The sequence below is a fragment of the Dendrobates tinctorius genome, unplaced genomic scaffold, assembly GCF_039654945.1.
Source record: "Dendrobates tinctorius isolate UK_male_01 unplaced genomic scaffold, ASM3965494v1 ptg000075l, whole genome shotgun sequence".
NCBI classification, from domain to species: domain Eukaryota; kingdom Metazoa; phylum Chordata; class Amphibia; order Anura; family Dendrobatidae; genus Dendrobates; species Dendrobates tinctorius.
In genome coordinates, this window is record NW_027361743.1 from 7840001 (window position 1) to 7864669 (window position 24669).

At 42.7% G+C, this 24669-nt stretch overlaps 1 protein-coding gene across 1 annotated transcript in view; it reads right to left on the reverse strand.

Annotated features, from left to right (window-relative positions):
- The window catches only part of ENDOD1 (endonuclease domain containing 1), a 31476-nt gene that overhangs the window by 1443 nt on the left and 5364 nt on the right, over window positions 1-24669 (reverse strand). The window contains exon 2 of the mRNA XM_073582965.1: window positions 1-5822. This exon is cut by the window's left edge and continues 1443 nt beyond it. Within this exon, the coding sequence (XP_073439066.1) occupies window positions 4761-5822 (1062 nt within the window). The 3' untranslated portion in view covers window positions 1-4760. The remainder of the gene's footprint in view (window positions 5823-24669) is intronic.

Here is a 24669-nt window from a genome sequence, read left to right on the forward strand (position 1 = left end):
AAAAAAATAAGTGAGGCAGACTCCCCCTTTTAGAATAGATACAACCAGTAATGAAGTGTAAGTATTTCTATTAATTCTTTACTGTGTCATTGCTTATTATTAGTTTATAAGAAACGATAGACCCCCGACGTGTCACCCCCCCACCCCCAATATCACATACTTTATTATGATTATATATGTAGATGATAATTTTATAAAAGTCAGGATCCGCTTACATCGCTGTATTGTTAGTATATGTGATACTGTATACTACAGTAATATATAGTTAGTATTATAAGGAATTAATGCACCCTGTACGCCAATTAGAAATGCTAATTAGAAGCTATGTGGATTACTGCGAACACTACACATAACATGGTCACGGGAGTCTGCTCGCTTTCATTCGGAATACTTCTATAATTTATTTTAGGGTCTGATGGATCCTATTTATTGTTCCTAACCCGTCATTAGGCCAAAAGGGGCCAGTGTTGTTTCATCTTTATTCCCGCTGCTTCCTTGAATATTCCATTAGTTTTGTTGGGTTTTTTTAAATCCCTCATAAGGTTCCAAAGATATGGGCCAGTATATCAAGAGTTAATTGTTATAGTCTTTACTAAAGACACGCCTCCAGGGAACCTTGTGAGCCACACCCACCCGGTAAAGAACGCAAAAAAGTGGCATCAAATAAAAAGGGCCACATCTCTGGAAACATATGGCGGATTTATATAAAAAAAAAAAGGGGGGAATATTCCAGGGAGCAACAGGAATAAAATAAGAGAACAAAAATGGCTACTTTACATCTGGGTACAGAATCCCTTTAAGCTCATATACAGTAATATAATGCGTCTTTTTTTTTGTTTGCATTTTATGTGTATTTCCATCACATGAATATATCTAGGAAGCTATTTACGTAATAAGAAAGGCTGATGATCACATATCAATCATTGATTGCTAGAGGAAGTAAAAGATGGCTGCTCCTATTACTGTGGTCTTACTTTCGAGAAAGAATGGCTTAAGGGAACAGTGTTTTCAAATTGAGACAGAATGGTGGTATCCTTATTTGAGGTCCAAATATTGGGAAAATGTGTATTACGATGAGGGGTAGATTTTGTTCTAGACATTGTGAAAAGGATAAAACTTCATGAGGAGTCATCTACGTAGACATGTCGGGCCTCTATTTTAAGAACAGGTACAATTAGATAGGAAGCAAATAGAACATTTTTGGAATATGATTGGTCCTTAGGGGTGAACATTTCCTCTTGCGGGGAGTTGTCTTGGTTTTTTTTTTAGTTTTAGGAGGAAACAGTCTTGGCAAATTTGTGTCTTCCCGAGCCAAAAAGGGGTAAAGCTGACAGCCCCCACCCAGAAATGGGTGTTCCTCTGTGTGATTGAGGGCGGGACTAAAGCGTCCATGTATTGTCAGCACCAATGTTGGTAACTTTGGAAGGGGTGGTCTCATTGAACGCACCCCCTTTAACAGGGTTGTCCGGCCTCTGTGCTGTGGGGATTCTCTAGTGTCGATGTTGGGCAGTCATGTGACCGCAAGTATGAGATTTGTATACTTCCAGCCACATTCCGACTAGACGTCTCCGTCCTCGTTCAATTCACCCGCATGGGTGAGGCCACACACGTCTAGTCGGCACGTGACTGCCTGTATGCAAACCTCATACGTGCGGTGCAGTGATGCGCCCGCCCCCTCCTAATACCCGTACTGGAGAATCCTGACAGTGCGCACTGTTGAGCTTCACATGTCTGCGGTCACATAACATGACTGCAGACTTGTATCCTAATTCTGCACAACCCCCTTTAAGATAGGAGCCAGTAAACTGGAAATTATGCCTGAATAAAACTTTAGCGAGCTGGAAATTTTCTATTTCCAACGATTGAGTCTTCTCTGGCACCTGGTGGAACGATCTGCTCTTCTATGATACAAACCCTTAAAGCCATTTCTTTGATTTTTGCCTACTTCACAGGGTCAAGACTTTGCAATATCTGATTAAGAGGTCCAATAAATGAACGATTGACCAAAGTTCAGTAGCTGGGACCTAAAGTTTCATAGTCACAAACTAGAACTTCAAACTATATGAAAAACCTCTGTAGATCCTGATCCCGACAAGTGCATAACAATGTGGAATACATTAAGAGCAAGTAAGCTTTCTACGGAAGATGGTTCCGTGTAAAAGGATCTTAAAGGGGTTACATTTTCTTATACTAGGACAGGCCATGAATATTTTATTGGTGGTACTCTGACTCTTGGCACCACCTTGGATCGGCTAAAGAAGCTGAAGCTTTCCGGCTCCAATGTATAGCGAGGCACCGCGCCATACGGTTGTGAATATGTCTAGTACCACAGCACACTCCGATCTACAAGAAAAGGACGGAGCGGCAATACTGTGTGCTACCTCTTTAAGAAAAAAAAGCTTCCAAAATCACACCAAAGGCTGCCCCCATACACATACAAGTACGGAAAGGCCGAAAGTCACGTCAAGACACAAACAATTTACATGTTTATTACTCGAGAAGTTGTTTCCAAAAAATGTTCCCTTTTCTATTTATTTTGTTCTCTTGAATGCAATTTTTTTTTCATGGATTCAACAGGACATTTTTTTTTCAGTGCAAACAGAACCAGCTGAGAAATAAATAATACGGATGGAAAAGAAACAGGAGTATGACACGAGATGTAAAACACCAGGAACTTTGAAATTCGGAATTTTGCTGACTTTTGTTTCCCAAATTTAGAATTTTATTTTAACTATTTAAAATAATACTGTTAGTGTTTTAACAAAAATCTATGTAAGATGACAGACGTAAAGAATATAACACGTTATCAAGTGTCAACACGAGCTGCCCGAAATAAAAAAAAAATAAAAATTGGGCCACTGCCATCATACAGTCATAATGATAAGCTGAACATGAAAAATGAATATTTATACTAATTCATGGTTTGTTTTTTTTTACTTTTGGATCAACAGCATTAAAAAAGTTGCTAAACATAATCCATAGACTTTACATGCCACATTTGATTTCCTATTTTAAAGGAACATGCTTAGTGACAAGAAAAACTCTTTCACTTGAGAATCCGCTCCCAAAAAAACTATTTATACGTACATGTAGCTCTTCCCAAGACAAATCCAACAATACCTTTACATGGCCAGTCCATTGTTCTGTTACTAAGAAATCAGCACTTGAATTGATATGCAAATGAGGCTGAAGGACAATGGTAGATCTGAAGCCTCTATCACTCCAGCTCTATTCCCTGCCCAGCGCCGTCTACTCCTGCTTGACTCATGGCTCCTTTTCCTGAAGTCATACAGCATAGAGGCTGTGGGTCAAGTCGGAGGAGTCGGTGGTGGGTGGGGAATAGAGCTGAAGTGACATAAGGACTATAGTAGATCTGAAGCCTCTGTCACTCCAGCTCTATTCTCTACTCAGCTCCATCCCCTCCTGCTTGATTCTTGGCTCCTTTGCCTGAAATAATACAGTATAGAGGCTGTCAGTCAAGCCAGAGGAGTCGGTGCTGGGCGGGGAATAGAGCTGGAGTGACATAGGCTTTAGACCTACCATAGTCCTTAAGACCGAAGAACGGGCTTGGCCATGGAAAAGTATTGCTGGACTTGGCTTTGAAAGAGCTACATGCACAAATAAATAGTTTTGGGAGGTGAAATCCTGCTGACAGATTCTCTTTATGGGCAGATTTAAAAAAAAAAATAAAAAAAAATACATTATTCAATATCTCCAAGTTGTATAGAGCTATAATAATCACCCATAGACTTCTATTAAGCCCTATTCTACCGCTTTACGTCTCCCGATTTAATGCAGAAAAATTATGTAAAACCTCCAGGAGATGCTATATTAATTCGGGACAACGAGAATAACTTCCCCTAGCATATAAGAAGACTGGTGTGACGTTTTCCTGTGAACCTTTTAGACCCCTTTAAATTCACAATTGAGAAAAAAAAAATCCTTTGGCTACTTCAAAAAAGATGACCTTACTTATACAAAAAAAAAAAAAAAAAAAGCTAGAAATTTTTTTACATTTCAATAATCTGAATCACCTAAAATTTGTCATAACTTTAAAGTGATGAAACCCCCCCTTTTTTTTTTTTGCAGCAGTGCAGCAAGGCGAGGCCAGCTGATTTTTGAAAATTTTTGCTCTTGGCGCATAACATCTACAGTAAATGCTCTCTCTCTTTTTTTTTTTTTTAAACAAAACCAAAACCTTAGAAATCACCAAAAACAGAAGCCTACCCATTCTTTAATTTAAATAAATATGCTGACAAAGTAGTAATCATTTTATTTTAGTAATAATTTCTAAAAAAAATATGAAAAAAAACACCAAACTTCCCTTTATAATTTATACCACTCTGCAAAAAGCCACCTATCAAAAATCCTTGTTATTTTATGTTTTAGCCTAGAATGCCAATTAACTGCATTCTCTTTATTCAATCGATTCATCACAAAATTGCCCAATTTTCATATCTGCACCGTGCTATAAAACACTTATTATTTCAATGAGTTGTTACACCCGCCACAATAAAATATAGAGAAATGAGACTAAAAGCCGGCCGGTCATTCCTGTTTGAATTTACTGAAAAGCCAGCATTACCACGGCATGTAAAGGAGTTGAATTGTCGTGTGCTGACGAAAAATGCCGATAAGCAGGATAAAAATAAATGGAAGTTTCATAGAAATTCCACAAGAATTCCGAATGACTTGCGGTAAAGTGCGAGCACACCAATCAATCAGCAGTTGGGTTGACGGCACTTGTCTGATAATGCTGATCAATTTTCATAACCCTCAGACTGTCCAACAAACCTTTGGAAAACACTGCTTCCGGCAAACGATGCCACCGAGAACGAACCACCAAATGCACCAAAGACGCTTGAGAAACCCAACATGATCACCCCCCAGACACCACTTAATATGTCGATACCAACATCCGGTATGGCACAGATTGTATAATAGGGGAAGCTGGCCATGTCGCAAAGGAATCTTGTTGGCAGCCTAAGTACGAGACATACAACTGAAAACGCATTGTCGAGGATTCTTACAAAGCCGCAAAGAACGTTGCCAAATACACGGAGGACATCGTAAGGAATGTTCAGCAAGACTTGGCCCAAGGCCAAGATGTAGGTGGTGAGCGCCGTCCAGATCCAGTACAGTCGTCCAAAAATTAAATTACACACTTGTTTGAACAGGAACCATACCAAAAACAGGACACTTTTTATAATTTCATATATGATACCAAAAATGAACTGGAAGAATCTAGAAAACGCTCCAGGGGTTTTAACTGGTGGTTCCTCTTCGGTTTGAGTTGAGGCGTCGGAGGCTGACCTCAGTTCGGGGTGAACAGCTCCACCGCCGCACTGGTCAGAGAATAACTTTACACCACCAGACAGTTGGTTTTCTAGTTCCTCCACGGTGACTTGCTCCAGGCCCTCTACATCTCCAGTTCTCTTAATAACAGCTAAGGACCAAGCATTGGGGAGGTTACAACATGCTGCCAGCCAGACATACTCTGGAACAGAGACTTTATCATTTATTTTGGTATCAGATGGGACGGCTCCAGCAATGAGGTGAAGGTTCTCTCCATTTTCGCAATGAGGCAATAACTTCTCCTTAATCAGAAGATCCACATCTGAAGCCCATTTTTCCTTGAAGTCTGGTGTCACTGGCACAGCGCTTGTGAGAGCTGGTGAGGCTCTATGGTAGAGTGGACCAGGCTGGTAATCTGTTGAAGCATAGTCTTCTTCTAAAGCCTGATTTGTTCCTAGAGTGGCAACCTTCTCGGACACTTCAGAACCTTTGCTGACTTCATCTAAACTGCTCATGGAATCGTCCACCTGCAAATGATCAGAAGATAAGAACTGTAAGTAAGTGCAAAAAGCAAAAATGATGATGTAAGGCAATATAAAAAAGACCTTCTGGAGAAAGTTCTTCAGGACAAGTGCTTACTTTAAAAAGTATGCCAAACCTCTACAAAAGGGACCTAAATTTGTAATGTGGTCTACACCTTCTCACAAACGTAGTCTTGTCTGGAATACCCATTCTCAGATGTACGTTTAGAAAATTATTAAGGAAAATCCATGAAAGTTCATCTATACGAGATTGGAGAGTGGTTACATTGACTGTCTCTATCTCTGGAGGACCCAAAGCTATTAGTCATGAATGGAATTGTCTCATTTCACTTGTGCAAGGGATTTGAACACTTGACACAGATTTCAAATAATTGGTGGAGATGAACCAGTGATCATCTTATGGTTAGAGTACAGAATTGAGCAAGAAAATTCTCGATGCATCCAGTCAAGTTGGACGTGGTAGGACCAGGGCAGTTCTTCACTTCTGCGTGCCTCGTAAGGCCGTATGTGACGTCATGACGTTGTGGGCCTAGTATGCTCATGAGGTACTCTAGGATGCCAGAAGTTATGACTGCTCTGGTCCGGCTGCTACAGAGAACGGGACTGGCCAGGGCAACAAAATTCTTTTTACTCAATTCTAGTAGACTACCTCTTACTAAAAAAGGATTGTCCAAAATGGAGGAAACCTTTAAAAAGATTATTGACCGTAAGCGAATATGCGCTAATATATAAAAGTAAACTACCGTAGATCATTTTTTTTTGCTATCTTTATATCGATGTCTTTCCATCTGTTCCCATTTAGTTTTACTCTAGGTAAGCCATGGCGTTAATATATGCACCCTTTCTAAATAAAGGAAGATAGCAATGTACTTATTCACTGACGATAAAGTAGTCATGGCTTCCCTCCCCCCATGCCAGATTTTAGCTTTCCTCCTTGGCTACTGACCTTGAAATAGGACAGAGGCTCTTAAATGCTCTCCTGAGTGAAAAGCGTGGTCAATCACAGCCTTTAGCAACAATTCCTAATGCTTTCCCCCTTTGTGCCTGGAAGCATGCTAGCGAAGAGGAGCATACAGCGCGGTATGACGTGTACCGATGGATGTCCATTTACCGCAATTAGCTAATGTGCGGAAATGCAAGCCGACAAAATCTACTGTTTCGTCTGGGACGTCTCAGATGTTGAGTCAGCAGCTTAGGTATTGATCCAGAAAAATAATGAAGAGCTGCATTAAAGGCACCAAAAAAAAGCCTTGTTCATAAGAAAATTAGACAAGAAATAGATTAAATGTATATGTGGGATTTTTTTATTGTTAGATTTTTTTTATAACAATTGATAAAGGGACTTCAAACCCTTAGAGATTGGACTATTTTGGAACTTAGAGCAAATCTGTCTACAGATTTTACAATGCATACTGCATACTTCTTAAATATATCTCTTCATCCTCCTCCCATGAAAATTTTTTATCATCTTAATATATTGCAGTCATTATATTATATAGCACTGTGTGCTTACAATTGCTCGTTTTGCCTTTCTACCCAGTTAATCTGCCTTTTTTCTATGACCTCAAGTGATTAAAAAACTGACTACCTGAATCCTTCTAAGCTCTATGTAGAAACAGGAGGTCAATTTTCCCTGTATGAGTCATGAGTCACTGCAAAAGTCACGGGTAGGGAGGGGGAGGGAACAGCTAGGTCACGAGTTGAAAAGAGATTTCCCGTTTCTACATAGAGCAGAGAAGAGAAGAATTAGCTGGGTAGAAAGGCAAAACGAGCAATTGTAAGTGCAAAGTGCTGTATAATATGATGACTGCAATATATTAATTCCTTCATGACCAATGACGTACATGTACATCATTGTCCATGTCCCTGCTTTTGATGCTCACACGCTTTCCCCACACTTGATGGCTAATATAAACTAGATGGCTGATATGACTCCCATAGACTTGAAAGGCGACTGGCAACATGAATGCATGGCCTCTACTCCACCCTAGACCATCTCTATTCTTACGATTAGAAAGACCCCCCAACAATCAGCAACTAATCTGTGGATAGGTATTAATTTATAATCTAGGTACAACCCCTTTAAGGAGGACCTGTCACCGGATCAAAAGTGACCAGTATTTGCTCTTGTGATATTTCCACTACCCCCCGTGATATTTTTTTTTTTTTACATCCACCATAAGGTTCAAGAGATATGCACTTTTTTATATAGTGCTAACTTTTATGGTCTTTACAAGGGGTGGTGACTCAATGGATCCTCTGGGGCGTGTCTTCTGGTTGCTCTGTGTTATTACCCAGTCAGCAGCGCCCTTTCTGAAAAGACCATAAAAATGAGCACTAAACGAAAAAGCCCATATCACTTGAACCGTATGGTGGATTAAAAAAAAAAAAAATGTATTGCTCGGAGAAGTAGGGGGAATAAAATAACAGCAAAAAGTGGACATTTATGACCAGCTGAGAGGTCCTCTTTAAGCTTTCTCTAGTGGTGGCTGTGATTCTTTAAGCTTTCTCTAGTGGTGGCTGTGATTAACAGTTGTTACCTTTTAAAGGCGGATCTGTCACCAGATTTCACAGTACAATTTGCATATATTATTAAATAGACCTAATGGTACTGATATACTTATTTTTAAAACCCACCTGAGAATGGCTGTATAATCCCGATACTAAAATGAGTATTATAGAGTCCATCTAAAGAGTGAAGGTTCGGCCAGGGTCAGACCTGCGAGAAACTTGCACGAGTCTCGCATGTCAATACCCGGCATTGCCGTCAGCACTCGGACCGGAGCATGCGGCTGCACGTATTTCTATGCAGCCGCACACTCCGGTCCTGAGTGCCAGCAGCAGTGCCGGGTATTGACATGCGAGACTCGTGCGAGTTTCTCACATGTCTGACCTTGGCCTTCAAATGTTTTCAGTCTCCAGCCCGAATGACCACTGTAGCTTGTGCCAAGCTGTGTACAATTTCAACAGCAGCAGGGAGGAGGAACACTGAGGAGCTGTAAAAGAGGCTAGGTGGCGGAAATCGAGGTTCAAGGCTTATACAGCCATACTGATATGGATTTTCACTGTAAATACACCATCTATGGGATCTATCTAGTTACAGTATAAATGCAGCTCGTATTGTAAAAGCAGGTGACGGATCCATTTTAGAATTTCTGTGCAGGGAATCTGGAGTCCGGTGAAACAAGAAAAGCAGCTCTAAGAGTGTAGAGGATATATGATGACAGGGTGAAATATTAGTCACTTGTTTAGCATGCTCACACAGGCATTGTCACGTCATTACTACATCACAACATCCATGACCGACACATCATCGGCAGTCGTTATAGGGACTGAACCTGTTAAACAACTGTCACTAATGTCTAAATAAAAAGACATGAGAAGTGGGCAATACAGCAATTCAAAAATAGTCCTATCAGATGACCCATAGTGACTGATCATACATACACCTATTATCTAAGCATGTTATTTAATGGGTCATTCTGCTGATGAAATACCACTGTGAAACATAAGGAGGTAAAACCATACTGCAATGAATATTAAGACACCAGTAAGCTCGGAGTATATACAGACGATCACAAGGATAATAAAATCCCAAAAGTTTTTAAAAAAAAAAAAATAAACAAAAAAAGGTATAATAAAAAAATGCAGCAAAACCTGATACCTGCATTTTTTTTGCTGCATTTTTTGCTTTAGAGGTGAAAAAACACTGCTAGGCTATTTGCACACAGTGCGTTTTTGATGGGCTTTCGCTGTGGAATAATTATGCAAGCTCATTCAATGACAATCCTGAAGTGCTGTGCATATGATCAGTAAATTTCCTTTGAGTATTTGCAGTGTGCTCTTTTTTTTACGCAGCATGTCAATTCTTTGTGCGGAATTTTAGCGTTTTTCACCCACTGACTTTGAGTCAGTCAAATCCGCAGCAAAATCGCAGGTATAAAAATGTTTGCGGATCTGATGCAGATTTGCCGAGTTTCTGTTTGCTGTGTGAGAGCATGGGAAAACACAGCGCGGTGGTTCTTATCGACGGCAACGTTACCGCCGGTAAAACTGTTGGTCAGAGTGCTGCGGGGTCACGCTGTCAGATGTCTGCATGACCCCGCAACGGTGACCCGCAGGTCAGCAAGCGTGTGCTGATGAGACTACTCCTCCCATTAGGCTAGGTCTGCTTGTCACTGATAACAGTGATGGCAGGAGCCGCTGATGGGAGACGTAGTCTCTCGTCAGCCGATGCCTGTGCTCACACTTTAAAAAAAACGTGTAAAATCATTACAGACATATTCAAATAAAAATAAAAAACACATTATACTTACCTCACTCCAAATCCCTGATGCCTTTGTCTAGTAGAATAAATCTAAAATAAAAAAACGAACATATACTGACCGTAACACCCAATCCCCAATGCTCAGGTCTCCTAGAAAAAAACAACAAAAAACCTCCCAATACTCATCTGTCTGCCATAGTCCACGTAATCCTGAGTGTCCCACGGCGATCTCACGTGTAGAACAGTCACATCGGGAGATGTGACCGCTCTAACTGGCCGCCAGCGATACACTGACAGGAGGTAATCGCTCCCGCAGTGTATCACTGAGCTGCCGTGAGAGAGGTCTCCGGAGTTCATCAGCTGATCAGCTCCGGTGCTCTCATTTACGGCACTACTGCAGCGTGAGACCCTTCTCATTCAGCAGTGGTGCCGTAAGGGAGATCACCGGAGCTGATCAGCTGATGAACTCTGAAGACCTCTCACGGCAGCTCAGTGCTGCATCAGTGTATAGTCAGCTGTCTTTGAGAGCAGTCACATTAGCTGTGAGTTGATATTAATAGCCTGAGAACCTTTTTGGCTCTTGACTCATTCCCATATTATTAACATCAACCGTCAACCGTCAGCTTTCCCTCTGCTGATTATGAAGATTACGCGGGAGACCACGCAATTTTTTTTTCTTTAAAATAAGAGTTGCTGTTTGGTTACAGTCTATGTAGGTTCAGTCTGCTGTTAACGCTCCTACATAGGTTGTTGACAATGAATGTGTGTGTATACTTACCAGCTTAGAAATGAGGGTGTCTGGCTGATACTTTTTCATTACTAAAGGCCCCGTCACTCTGTCCCAGCGATCCCACCAACAATCCGACATGATGGGATCGCTGGGACATTGTTAGGCTGATTGCTGGTGAGCTGTCACATAGACAGCCCCGGCGATCAGGACCAGCGATGCTGGTTTCTAATGTAAACATCGGGTATCCAGGAGCTGCGCGACTCCTGGATACTCGATGTTTACCTTGGAAACCAGCGTCGCTGATCTCTCGCTGCCACACGCAGCAATGCGCGCTGGGCAGCGGGAGACCAGCGATCGAAAAACGGCCCAGGCTGCTCGAGCATGATCAGCGATAACCGGCAGAGGGGCTGGTCGCTGATCCCTGTCACACACAGCGATCTCGCTGGCGTGTCACAAAATCAGCGATCTCGCTAGCGAGATCGCTTAGTGTGACGGGGCCTTAAGTCCAAGGCTTGGTGTCAATGACAGCTGCTGACACCAAGCCCTAATCCCATTACTCTGATGTTACTTCATCACAATGAAAAAGGTGGTGTGGAACCAAGAAATGCCATCACAACATTTTTTTTGTTTTAAATATCTTTATTTAGCGCAAAAAAGCCTTCATTGCTGGACAAAAATGCATACAAAACCGGGGCAAAAACGCACCAAAAATTACTGCCAAGAGATGCAGAAACCTTGCAGTAATTTCTGCCAGCAAATACTCAGTGTGCACATAGCCATAGAATTGACGTGTTGCAGTTTTTCAAAAAAAGCAGCAGCTTCCCAATTCAGTCAGGAACAAAAAAAAAGTGTGTGTGCATGAGATTTCTGAAATCTCATTGCTTTTGCTGGTGCAAACACTCAAGGTGTGCACATACCTAGCTCATAAAGTACAAGGCAACATTACAGGAATGCGACACTACCTTTGTTGATTTTGTGAAGTGTGTACAGGAGCAGGACACAATGTAAGGACCTCAATCTACACTAATCCCACTCCATCGGTTCAGTGCTCATAAGGTATGTGCCTTGCCCTCATTAAAACCACAGGTGTAGAGAAAGGAAAGCACGATACTGAGACATTTTGCCACTTAAACTAATGTATTTGGGGAAAAAATCATTTTTACAATTGGCTATAATTAAAAAAAATTGCACTGTTTGCCTTCTTCAGCGACTGTGTGGCATTGTCTATTGCTGGCAGCAGAATGAGTTAACCGAGAACCTGTCAGTGAGCTTGTTCTGAGGGTCTGACAGTTAGTTGGTAACTCTTTCCTGTCTGTTCCTGAGACCCTATAAGCTGATTTAGGACCACAGAACACATCAAGGTTGAATGTGTGAAATAATGAGCCTGTAAAAACTAAACAGTGCAAATATATATATATATATATATATATATATATATCACCAAAGACAGACAACCCCTTTACACAGTTATTCCCAAAATTAGAAGCTACCTCTATTGTTTGTATAGAGGATTGCATGCTGAACGTGGGGGGTCTGACTGCTTGTAAGACCCCCATCATCAATGACAAGATTGGGGCGTTGAAACTTCCGAGAATGAGCCCCATCCGGAATGGAGAGGAAACTTGCATTCTCGGCCCCATTCATGAGACTTACTGGAGAAAGCCAAGCGCCGGCTATTTTTGGCAGTTCCATGGACAATTAATGGAACAGAGGCTGAGTGCACACCAGCGCCCCCCATTTAGGATGACCCCAATCTTGTGATTGTAGACAATCAGACCTCAACAATCAGAAAGTTCTCCCCAAACCTATAAATAAGAGATAACTCTTCCATTGTAACTATCCATATAAAATGAATGAAACGCTGCCGTTTGATTTCATATTGGCCACTAGATGTCAGTACAGAAGGCATCTCACTTTACAGCCTACAGTAAAAGTGAATAACATTACTTCATCATCACAATTATGTACAAGATTAAATGAGCTGACTTCACATTAATCTTAGGGCCCCATCACACATAGGGACTCACCAGCGGTCCCGACAACGATATGACCTTGTCAGGATCGCTGGTGAGTCGCTACATGATCGCTGGTGAGCTGCCAAACAGGCAGATCTCGGCAGCGATCAGCACCAGCGACAACGAGCGTGCGTGTCGCTGTGTACCTTAGTTACCAGCGCGCTGGTAACCAAGGTAAACAGCGGGTTTCTAAGCGCCGTGCGGCACTTAGAAACCCGCTGTTTACCTTGGTTACCAGCTGCAGCTCGCTGGTCTCCCGCCTGCCACCGCAGCGATGCGTGCTGGCCAACGGGAGACCAATGATCAAAAAAATGTCCAGGGCTTTCCACAACGTTCAGCGATACCTGGCAGGGGGGCCGGTCGCTGATAAGGGTCACACACAACTATCAAAACTTGTGACTCAGCAGCGATCTCGCTAGCGAGATCGCTGTGTGTGACGGGGGCTTTACATCGGCGCTGACTTTTTTAAACACATTTCTTGTCGCAGACCAAAGTTCAACTCTTTATACAAAGTAGGTCCCATGTGCTTTGCACGCTCTCCCTAATGCCGACCACTTTGTACTGCAGAACTGGACAAATTGACATTGTCCACCACTGACGCTATCGATAGGCATAAAGGGGGGATAGTTGACTCCATCGATGGCAATGGACCACCCACAAAGCACTTGTGACCTAATTTGCATAAATGAAACATCACTTATTTGTGACAGTTAAGGCTCATTCACACGTCAGATTTTCATTGCTGATTTCGGGGAGAGTCTCATCAGAGTTTGGACGAAGTTTCAACAGTTTCGCAAGTGAAATAAAAAAAAAATGAAAAACAAAAAAAGGTTCTCCAACTTCTTCTGTCAGTCCGTGAAAACCAGACTGCACTCGGGTGGCATCTGAGTGCTGTCTCAATTTTTCCCCGGATCCATAGACTTGTGTTGCCAATTTTGATTTGACACGGAGACATGTCTCTGTGATTTTGGGCGGACTTCTCGGTCTGCAAAAATTCATAGACGTGTGAATGACGCCGTTCACTATAAGACCTTGTTCACATATGCCCTGAAGGGAAGGTGTGTTCTCCAAAGCGAACGAACAGGATAGCGTGTGTGGCGGACCCGGCCTCCCGGCATCCACAGCGTGGAAATCACAGCAAAGCCTATTATCAAGCTGGTAAATGTCAGCGTGTGCACAGGCAGGTGTGGGATCAATGGCTTATTTAACAAGGCTTGGCATGTGGTCATACTTCTACTAACATGGAGGAAGCCATTATACTGTGTGTATTAACCTAATTACCTGAGGGATGGACCAGGCCACCCTGGAGAATAAAGCCTCACTCCCACAATGTAGGTGTAAATCTGGATAAGAGCTCATAAACACCAGGAGAAATTACAAGTCTATTACAGCTTCATAAACCCTATGGGACCTACGGTACTTCTGTATGGCACAGGCTTGGTTACTCGGGACCTACCGTACTTCTGTATGGAACAGGCTTGGCTACTCGGGACCTACCGTACTTCTGTATGGCACAGGCTTGGTTACTCGGGACCTACCGTACTTCTGTATGGCACAGGCTTGGTTACTCGGGACCTACCATACTTCTGTATGGAACAGGCTTGGTTACTCGGGACCTACCGTACTTCTGTATGGCACAGGCTTGGTTACTCGGGACCTACCGTACTTCTGTATGGCACAGGCTTGGTTACTCGGGACCTACCGTACTTCTGTATGGCACAGGCTTGGTTACTCGGGACCTACCGTACTTCTGTATGGCACAGGCTTGGTTACTCGGGACCTACCGTACTTCTGTATGGCACAGGCTTGGTTACTCGGGACCTACCGTACTTCTGTATGGCACAGGCTTGGTTACTCGGGACCTACCGTACTTCTGTATGGCACAGGCTTGGTTACTCGGGACCTACCTTACTTCTGTATGGAACAGGCTTGGTTACTCGGGACCTACCGTACTTCTGTATGGCACAGGCTTGGTTACTCGGGACCTACCGTACTTCTGTATGGCACAGGCTTGGTTACTCGGGACCTACCGTACTTCTGTATGGCACAGGCTTGGTTACTCGGGACCTACCGTACTTCTGTATGGCACAGGCTTGGTTACTCGGGACCTACCGTACTTCTGTATGGCACAGGCTTGGTTACTCGGGACCTACCGTACTTCTGTATGGCACAGGCTTGGTTACTGTCCCATGGGTCACCAGACGTGATACTACTGGGCCGATTCATCTGTAGAACCATGGCTTCCGACCACAATTATTGATAATAAAATATTTTGCACCAATGACCTCATTATCGCTAGTGGAAGGTTACCAACAACAAAATAGATATATGGTGCTGCGTGAGTCAAGGTAAGCAGATTTCACAATGGTAACAGCAATGCAATACGGGGCGGTAGTTGGCAAGAATTATACCCAATGTACTAAAAAGTAAATGCACATTTAATACATACATGATACGTATATACAAACACACGTGCCCTTTTAACTTCAAGCTTATCGGTGGGGCTCAGGGGCTCAAGACCTCCACCGATCGCTTTAAAGAAGTGCACAGCTCAGAAGACAGGAGTGCACACACGGCAGACTACAGATGCGGTAGAAAGCCTATGAAAAGGAGGATGAATGAACTCATGGAGATCAACATCCGACACTGCGGAGACACCATCACGTGTTTCTCAACGCAGTGATTCTAGAGCTCTGCCCCCATCCCTTATGGGAAATATGTAAAACATGCAAAACAGAAGCCGCGGAGACACCATCACATGTTTCTCAACGCAAGCAATGACCAGCCAGGTCTTTGTCCGGGAAGGAACAACCACGGGAAGGGCAGTCTCCAATGAAGGAAACCACCTATGCCGAAACATGGTATCCATCCACATACAGCTGTTTCGGGGTATTGCCCCTCATCAGTGTGGAGTAGCATGTTTTACATATTTCCCATAAGGGATGGGGGCAGTGCTCTAGAATCACTGCGTTGAGAAACATGTGATGGTGTCTCCGCAGTGTTGGATGTTGATCTCCATGAGTTCATTCATCCTCCTTTTCATAGTCTTTTTACTAGGCATTGCTCCTACCAGCCAGTTTCCTACTCCACACTGATGAGGGGCAAATACCCCGAAACAGCTGTATGTGGATGGATACCATGTTTTGGCATAGGTGGTTTCCTTCATTGGAGACTGCCCTTCCCGTGGTTGTTCCTTCCCGGGGAAAGACCTGGCTAGTCATTGCTTGCGTTGAGAAACATGTGATGGTGTCTCCGCGGCTTCTGTTTTGCATGTTTTACAGATGCAGTAGAAAGCCTATTCTTTTTATTGGATCTGTACTCCGCCGTATATCCGCACTCAGGCGGGAGACCTGTGCACGCTTCTTGTGAGACTCCTTTGAGTCATCGATGGGTGGAGTGGGGGGCTCAGGACCCACCAACTTGCTTGCAATTAAAAAGGCACCCATATATGTAACCAAAACAGGAACTAAAGGTTTAATTACTCTTTAAATGTACATGTGCATTTGAAGTTGTCTGACAAATTGGAACATTCCCCTCACTAACAAACAGGCAATCCCCACATGCGTTGAGGCTGTCTAATCATGCAGCCGCGGGGACTAGAACATAATATATGAGCGCTACCAGAGGTTCGGATAACGTCCAATAAAAAAAAAAAAAATCAGCAAATTTGGCAGAACTTTTAAAGGGTGTACAACTTGCACCGAAATCAGGCAAAATTCAATAATAAATGTGGAGCCATGTGAAGCCCTAAAGGGTCCTGTCTATAGCTCTACTGTGTGCATAAGAGGTACCCCTACTTCCCCATGTGAAACCCACGTGGTTGGTCAGCAGGTGCACTGTGTGTAGACATAGCGAATTCTCCATGGGAATCTGGTGGGACAGTGCTGACCGCAACATAGTGACCATTCGGCTCTAGATTTTGCACTGGAATTTATATGCAGGTATTTATGGGCAGATGCTTCTCCTTCCTTTTCGAATACTCGCTGCAGATCAAAGGAATGGTGACATATTACATAACGCCTCACTGTGTACGGTCATAGGAAAAGAATGAGGCAGTGCCGAGGAGCAGCGCTCACACCCACCCAATATATTCATATCAGTATTCCAGCAAGCTGCACAACGCAGCGAAGAACCCGCTATCTCTGCGCTGCCAGACCTCAGCGACTCATCTCCCCTCACTGACTCATGATCTCTTACAGGATCCCTGACAAGTGGAAAGATTGGATGTGCTTCGATATTGTACATAAAGCCCATGCTTCAAAGAGTGAAAGATATATCTGCCCCTTCCAGTAAGGCTTCTTTCAGTGTCTGATACATCTGTAATACGGATCTGCAATAGACACACAGTATGATGAAGCAGGGCGAGTCAGTATTGCATCTGTATTCAATCAGTATTTCCAACCAATACTACTTTTTTCCTGTTGGGCAAAAACGGATCAATTTTCACAAAATAGAAAACAACAATAAATGGAAATACAGACGCAAAATACTGCTCAAAAACGGATGCAATACTGACTCGTCCATAATTTAAAGAACTGCCATAGAATTTAAATGGCGTATTCGATAAGTAAAACAGATGTGGAAAAAAACACCCTGCAGCATATTTATATTTCAATCTGTGTAAAATGGATGAAATATAGATGACAAATATACTCAGGAGAAAGAGACGTAAGGCAATCACTGCCACTAAAGACACCCAAGGGCTCATGAAGAAAAACGGGACCGAGTTGCGTCAGTGATTTTCATAAAAGTTTCATCAGTGTCATCCAATGATTTTTATCATTTTATCTTGTGCATAAAAAAAAAAAATTCACCACCTGGGACCCGAGTGTTGACCGATTTTTTCCACAGACCCGTAGACTTGCATTGCTGATTTTGATCCAAAACTCGGATCGATATTGGACATGTCTCCGATATTTTGCATGGACCGGTCGGTTCGCAAATAATCACTTACATGTGAATGACTCCGTTCAATATTATAGGTACGAGTGCTATGGATAGTGCTCGTACGCAAGAAAACGGACGTCTGAATTAGCCCTAAAGAGATTATTTATATGGCCAGGATCAAGCAAAACTATGGGATATGGCCAGAATTATGGCAATGCAATGGCTTGAAATTTCTCAAAGTTTTTCTGCAACTTTTGTAATTTTTACAAAAACATTTTTGAAAGCCAAGCAGAGGAGATTGGCTGTGAGGAGGTGCGATTGAGCTCTTCCGAGAAATTCAGAATTTACGCCTCTTAATAAATTTGGCGCATGTTGCTCCAGCGCAAACAGCATGAAAACAGCATACAAGATGCTAATCTTGAAAAACCTTGATTTAGCTGAAACACGATGATGATAAAAACCCCTTGTCTGGATCTCATCCTTTCCATGAGCGCAGCCCTCACATCGTGATAATCGCCACTTTCCAGTCTTGATAAATCGAGAACATAATGTATCCTCAATTAAAGGCCTATACCTTACATACATTGGATGGCTGGACTAGTCGACTATTAGTCTGCTTTGGGGATTTTTGTTTTTTAGATGGGTTTAACAAGTTTTGCCTCTTTCTTAGGCTGAATTCACATTCTGTGTATAGACAAAATGCGCAGACCGACCAAAGGTCTTCTGACCACCAATAGATCTGTTCAGTGTAAGACCTCATTCAGATAACCATTTTTATTCTCGTAGGTGATTGAACTTGAACAGTTTCCATCGGTGTGCTGGATCAGATTGTCATCAGGGTTTGGTTTTGTGTGTCGGCTTTTATCATCAATGTTTCATCAATTTTTTCTGTAATGCTTAACCCTCTCCTTCCAACCACCCATGGAGGTTCCTCAAGCTTCTTGGAGTTAAGATTTTTTTGGACCCAAAGACTTTTATTTTGCTAATATGAGCGGTAACTCGGATCAAAAACGGAAATGGCTCAAGTTTTTTGCCCCACAGGCTAAAAAAAAGGTACATGTCGAAAAAAAAGGATAAAACAAGTTTATGAAAAATGGAGGTTAGATTAGCCCTAAGTGTAACCTCACACTAATTGTGAGGCTATGTTCCCACGTATGCAGAAAATTTCTGCATGAAAACCGGACTCCTTCCCAGAAAACGCGTGTTTTTTTTCCACGCTTTTTTTGTACAAAAACGCATGTTTTTTATGCGTTTTTTTCCGTGTGTCCCCAGACTCATAGAAAATAGCTAAAAACGCAGACTTTTCCGCAAAATTAATGAGCATGCTGCGTTTTTTTTCACGGAAAAAAAACGCATCAATATGCACAAAAAGTGCAGAATGCATTAAAATGAATGGGATGCTTCTTTTAAGCAATTTTTAAGCGTTTTTGCCAACAAAAACGTGAAAAAAAATGCTACATGGGCACACAGCCTTATCCATGTTGCCTGCTAGTGATGTCCAATGGTGAAGAGAAGCTTGGATACCGCAATATTTTTCTTGCATACAAGAAATATGCAAAATAAAACTGGAGACAGACCAAAAGAAAACACCCCACCAAAAAAACAGATTACAACTGGATATAAAAAATATTAAAAAAAGAAAATAAAAAGCAATCGATTATTTCTGTACTTAAACCCTCCCCCACCCCCCAAAAAATGTTTTAATTGACTCTTAGGATAATATGATTGAGTTGAGTTTTTCAGCCTCTGATTATATAACTAAGAATTTTGAAACTCAAAGATTAGAAATTTTCAAAAAAGTTCATTATAATTAACTTTGATACACTGATATCCGCAGCAAATTTTCGAAAGCATTTTCAATTGCCAAAACTGAATTTGGATTAAACACAAAAAAAGGGAAAAAAAAAAAGATTTTTCTGTCCATATTTCCTCTTATTTGGTTTCGGCTAGAAAAAAAAACGGGATTTAAAGACTTCTCTATGTAAATGAGGCCTATAACTCAAGTGGGTAAACGAAGCCTAAGCGCAACAGTGAAGACGACCTTGTTACCCATAGCAACCAATAGCAGAGGAGCTTTCATTTTTCCAGAGCTATTTAACAGATGAAAACTTAGCTCTGATTGGTTGCTAAGGGCAGTAAGGCCTGCTTTTCTTTCCTAATAAATAAGGCCCGTACATAATAAAACCACAAAAGACTTGATGCTATCGCTTTTTTATTTTACTTTTTCCTGGTGCCATCTGTAATTCTTACTAGTATTTAGCTGCTATAAAAATAAGATAATCAAAAAGGCGTCTAAGGGGCTTCAAAGAGCCTCTCGGGAGCAATTTATTGCAGTGTCATTAATTAGAATAGACAGCCATAATGGTCACTTTCAGTATCTGGAAAGGAGGCACTTGTACAATGGCTTTCAAGGCATCTAGTAAAAGATAATCCATGCTCTAAAAAAAGCAACACCATGGCCCCGACTCATCATTGTCTTTGCGCCTGTTTTTTGTTGCTTGCACCCAACTCATTATTCTATTTGCGCCTTTTTGAAGTCTATGTTATATGTGCCTGCATTTCCATCTCCGAGATCCTATCCTAATACGTAGTAGGTGTAATAATAATAATATTTGCATATCCCTCCAATTAGAAATGTAGTATAGTTCTTCTGATTAGCTATGTCTCTTTTCTCAAGTGCAGACATTGCAGGACCTCAGCTGTCCATGGTTATTGCCACTAGAAACTGTCATTATATCAATGGTCATAACTATGGATACATACACAAGGTCCTACAATGGCTGCACATGAGGAAAGAGACCTAGCCAATCAGAAGAACTATACTACATTTCTAATTGGAGGGATTTGCTAATATTATTATTACACCTACTGTTTATTCGGATAGGATCTTGGAGATGGGAACACCCCTTGAATGATTGATTCCAGATATTTTTTTGTCCAATTCATTAATTGCAAGTTTTTAAATAGTCACAAAATTTTTTGCAGCCCTGCTCCAGCGCAGTTTTGTGCATCTTTTCAAAACGTCACATCTTTTGCGACTTTTCGCTTAAAAAGTCACAAAAATGGTTAATGGCAGGAGAATTTTTTTTCACTTTGCGTTATTTTGATGAATTTCGTGAATACATGTCAACAAGACAATAAAAGAGACTTAAAAAACCCCGCAAATAATGAATCAAGCCCTATGACAGCAATGAAAACCAAAACATGCAATACTATAAACACTATAGGGACACAACACTAACATACGGTAATCACTGGATTCAGATTTTTCCTTCTGTCCCGTTAGCCCCCCGCCAAGCCATCTGCCTTTCCACCAGCGCAATCTATTGTGTTGGTGCTGAGCTCACTGATACCAGCGCGGTCCTGTATAGGAGCCTCCGATGTAACAAGTCAGGTCCTGACATTTCTTCCTCCTACAGTTGTGGCCAAAAGTATTAACACCCCTGCAATTCTGTCAGATAATACTCAGTTTCTTCCTGAAAATGATTGCAAACACAAATTCTTTGGTATTATTATTTTCATTTAATTGGTCTTAAATAACTATAACTTACCTGTGGCACCTAACAATAACTAAATCACACGTGCAGCCAGTTGACATGGATTAAAGTTGACTCAACCTCTGTCCTGTGTCCTTGTGTGTACCACATTGAGCATGGAGAAAAGAAAGAAGACCAAAGAACTGTCTGAGGACTTGCGAAACCAAATTGTGAGGAAGCATGAGCAATCTCAAGGCTACAAGTCCATCTCCAAAGACCTGAATGTTCCTGTGTCTACCGTGCGCAGTGTCATCAAGAAGTTTAAAGCCCATGGCACTGTGGCTAACCTCCCTAGATGTGGATGGAAAAGAAAAATTGACAAGAGATTTCAACGCAAGATTGTGCGGATGTTGGATAAAGAATCTCGACTAACATCCAAACAAGTTCAAGCTGCCCTGCAGTCCGAGGGTACAACAGTGTCAACCCGTACTATCCGTCAGCGTCTGAATGAAAAGGGACTGTATGGTAGGAGACCCAGGAAGACCCCACTTCTTACCCCGAGACATAAAAAAGCCAGGCTGGAGTTTGCCAAAACTTACCTGAAAAAGCCTAAAACATTTTGAAAGAATGTTCTCTGGTCAGATGAGACAAAAGTAGAGCTTTTTGGGCAAAGGCATCAACATAGAGTTTACAGGAGAAAAAAAGAGGCATTCAAAGAAAAAAAGACGGTCCCTACAGTCAAACATGGCGGAGGTTCGCTGATGTTTTGGGGTTGCTTTGCTGCCTCTGGCACTGGGCTGCTTGACCGTGTGCATGGCATTATGAAGTCTGAAGACTACCAACAAATTTTGCAGCATAATGTAGGGCCCAGTGTGAGAAAGCTGGGTCTCCCTCAGAGGTCATGGGTCTTCCCGCAGGACAATGACCCAAAACACACTTCAAAAAGCACTAGAAAATGGTTTGAGAGAAAGCACTGGAGACTTCTAAGGTGGCCAGCAATGAGTCCAGACCTGAATCCCATAGAACACCTGTGGAGAGATCTAAAAATGGCAGTTTGGAGAAGGCACCCTTCAAATATCAGGGACCTGGAGCAGTTTGCCAAAGAAGAATGGTCTAAAATTCCAGCAGAGCATTGTAAGAAACTCATTGATGGTTACCGGAAGCGGTTGGTCGCAGTTATTTTGGCAACAAAGTATTAGGCTGAGGGTGCCAATACTTTTGTCTGGCCCATTTTTGGAGTTTTGTGTGAAATGATCAATGTTTTGCTTTTTGCTTCATTCTCTTTTGTGTTTTTTTCATTTAAGACAAATTAAATGAAGATAGTAATACCAAAGAATTTGTGTTTGCAATCATTTTCAGGAAGAAACTGAGTATTATCTGACAGAATTGCAGGGGTGTCAATACTTTTGGCCACAACTGTAAATCTTTCCCCATCACCTGTGAATAATATTATTAAGAAGTTGAAGCAACTCAGGCACAAACTGGAAACCCGGTAACATTTCAGAGCGGAGTCACCGAGTGCTGAGGAGCAGAGGGCAGAAAAGTCATCAACACTCTCCTGACTCCATCACTGCAGAGTCCAGACCTTTTCTGGTATCAACATCAGCACAAACACTGCCAGGCACTTCATGGCCGAGCAGCAGCATTCAGCCGTACATTACCAAGCACAATGCAGAGCGGCGGATGGAGTGGTGTAAAGCCGCCACCACTGGACTCTGAAGCACGGGGAACATGTTCTGTGGAGTGACGGATCACCCTTCTCTATATCTGGGGTCTGATGGACGAGTCTGCGTTTGCTGAATGCCAGGAGAACGTTACCCGCCTGACTGCATTGCGCCCGCTGCCAATTTGGTGGAGGAAGGATAAAGATGGGCCTGTTTTTCAGGGCTCGGCCTCAACGCCTAAGTCTCAGTGAAAGGAAATCTTAATGCTTTAGCACTAGACATGGAGGACAACTGTAGCTTCCAACTCTGTGAGAACAGATTAGGGAAGGCCCTTTTTCGGTTCTCCATGACTGTGCCCAGTGTATAAGGCCCTTAAAGACATGATGGGGGGAGTGTGGTGGGTGGGGGAATTCCTGGGACTCTCACGCAACCTAACTCCATACATAAAGGAACATCGGGGGTCACACGATAATTGTTGCGGTCCAGGATTTTACACTGGAACCCCAAAATAAATCCTCAAACGATATTATTTGCATTAACATTTTTTATTATTACTATTCTGGCTTATAAATAGTGACTGCAGTCGAGCCATGTGAAAGGAACCTTACTGCGAGATTAATACGGTCTCACGACTGCAATCATCGCCCATAGTATGCTTTGTTTTCTTACTGCTTCCACATTTGTACAAGCAAAGCCTTCCAGAGCGCAGCCGTGACGAGCCACTGTACCCGCGGATGCTGGGCTCATCACTAGTCGTACAGTGACGGCGGCGGGCACGGCGTGGTGACAATGCCTCCCGTTCACAGCCGACGTCAGGCAGGTCGGTGACAGCAGAGACAAGCGCTTCATTCTTTTCAGCTGATCCATCAGGAATGAATCCTCTGCCTGTCACAACATGCTGCCTCCCATCAAAGCCGCTCAGCTGAGCAGTCATCTGCACGGCCAGAAATGAGAAGAGACCAGCGCTCTACCATTGTGCCCCGTTATCAGCAAACTGCACAAAGTGAGAACCAGCTGCACCTCTCCATGCAGAATTGTTACAACACTACACAGCGCTCTAAATACCTGCACATTTATCAGTCCCATTATGCAGCACCATGGGCCGTAGTACAGAGACGGCTGCAAATCTATTCCAAAAAGGTCAGGTTTGCCGCAGAAATTAGATTCTGCAGTCTAGTATAAATATATATTGAGAGTGTGTGATATATATATATATCCTGAATGCCGGTACAGTTAATGACGGGAGAGGAAGCATCAGATGACCCTCCCTCCGCGTCTGACGTCTCAGCGCAGAGAGCGCAATTACATCATTACAACACGGCAGCTGACCTGAGTGGTGGAGAGCTTCAGTGCGCTCGCTGCTGAAACAGGGGCAGCGGGGGAACGAGGAGAGGTGAGTATTGCTTTTTGTTTGTTTTTAATGTGGGGCCCAATATTCCGTGTGGAGCACAATACTGGGCCCCAGAGGACTATGTGGGCCCATCATACTGTACGGACGACTATGTGGGCCCATCATACTGTACGGACGACTATGTGGGCCCATCATACTGTACGGACGACTATGTGGGCCCATCATACTGTACGGACGACTATGTGGGCCCATCATACTGTACGGACGACTATGTGGGCCCATCATACTGTACGGACGACTATGTGGGCCCATCATACTGTACGGACGACTATGTGGGCCCATCATACTGTACGGACGACTATGTGGGCCCATCATACTGTACGGACGACTATGTGGGCCCATCATACTGTACGGACGACTATGTGGGCCCATCATACTGTAC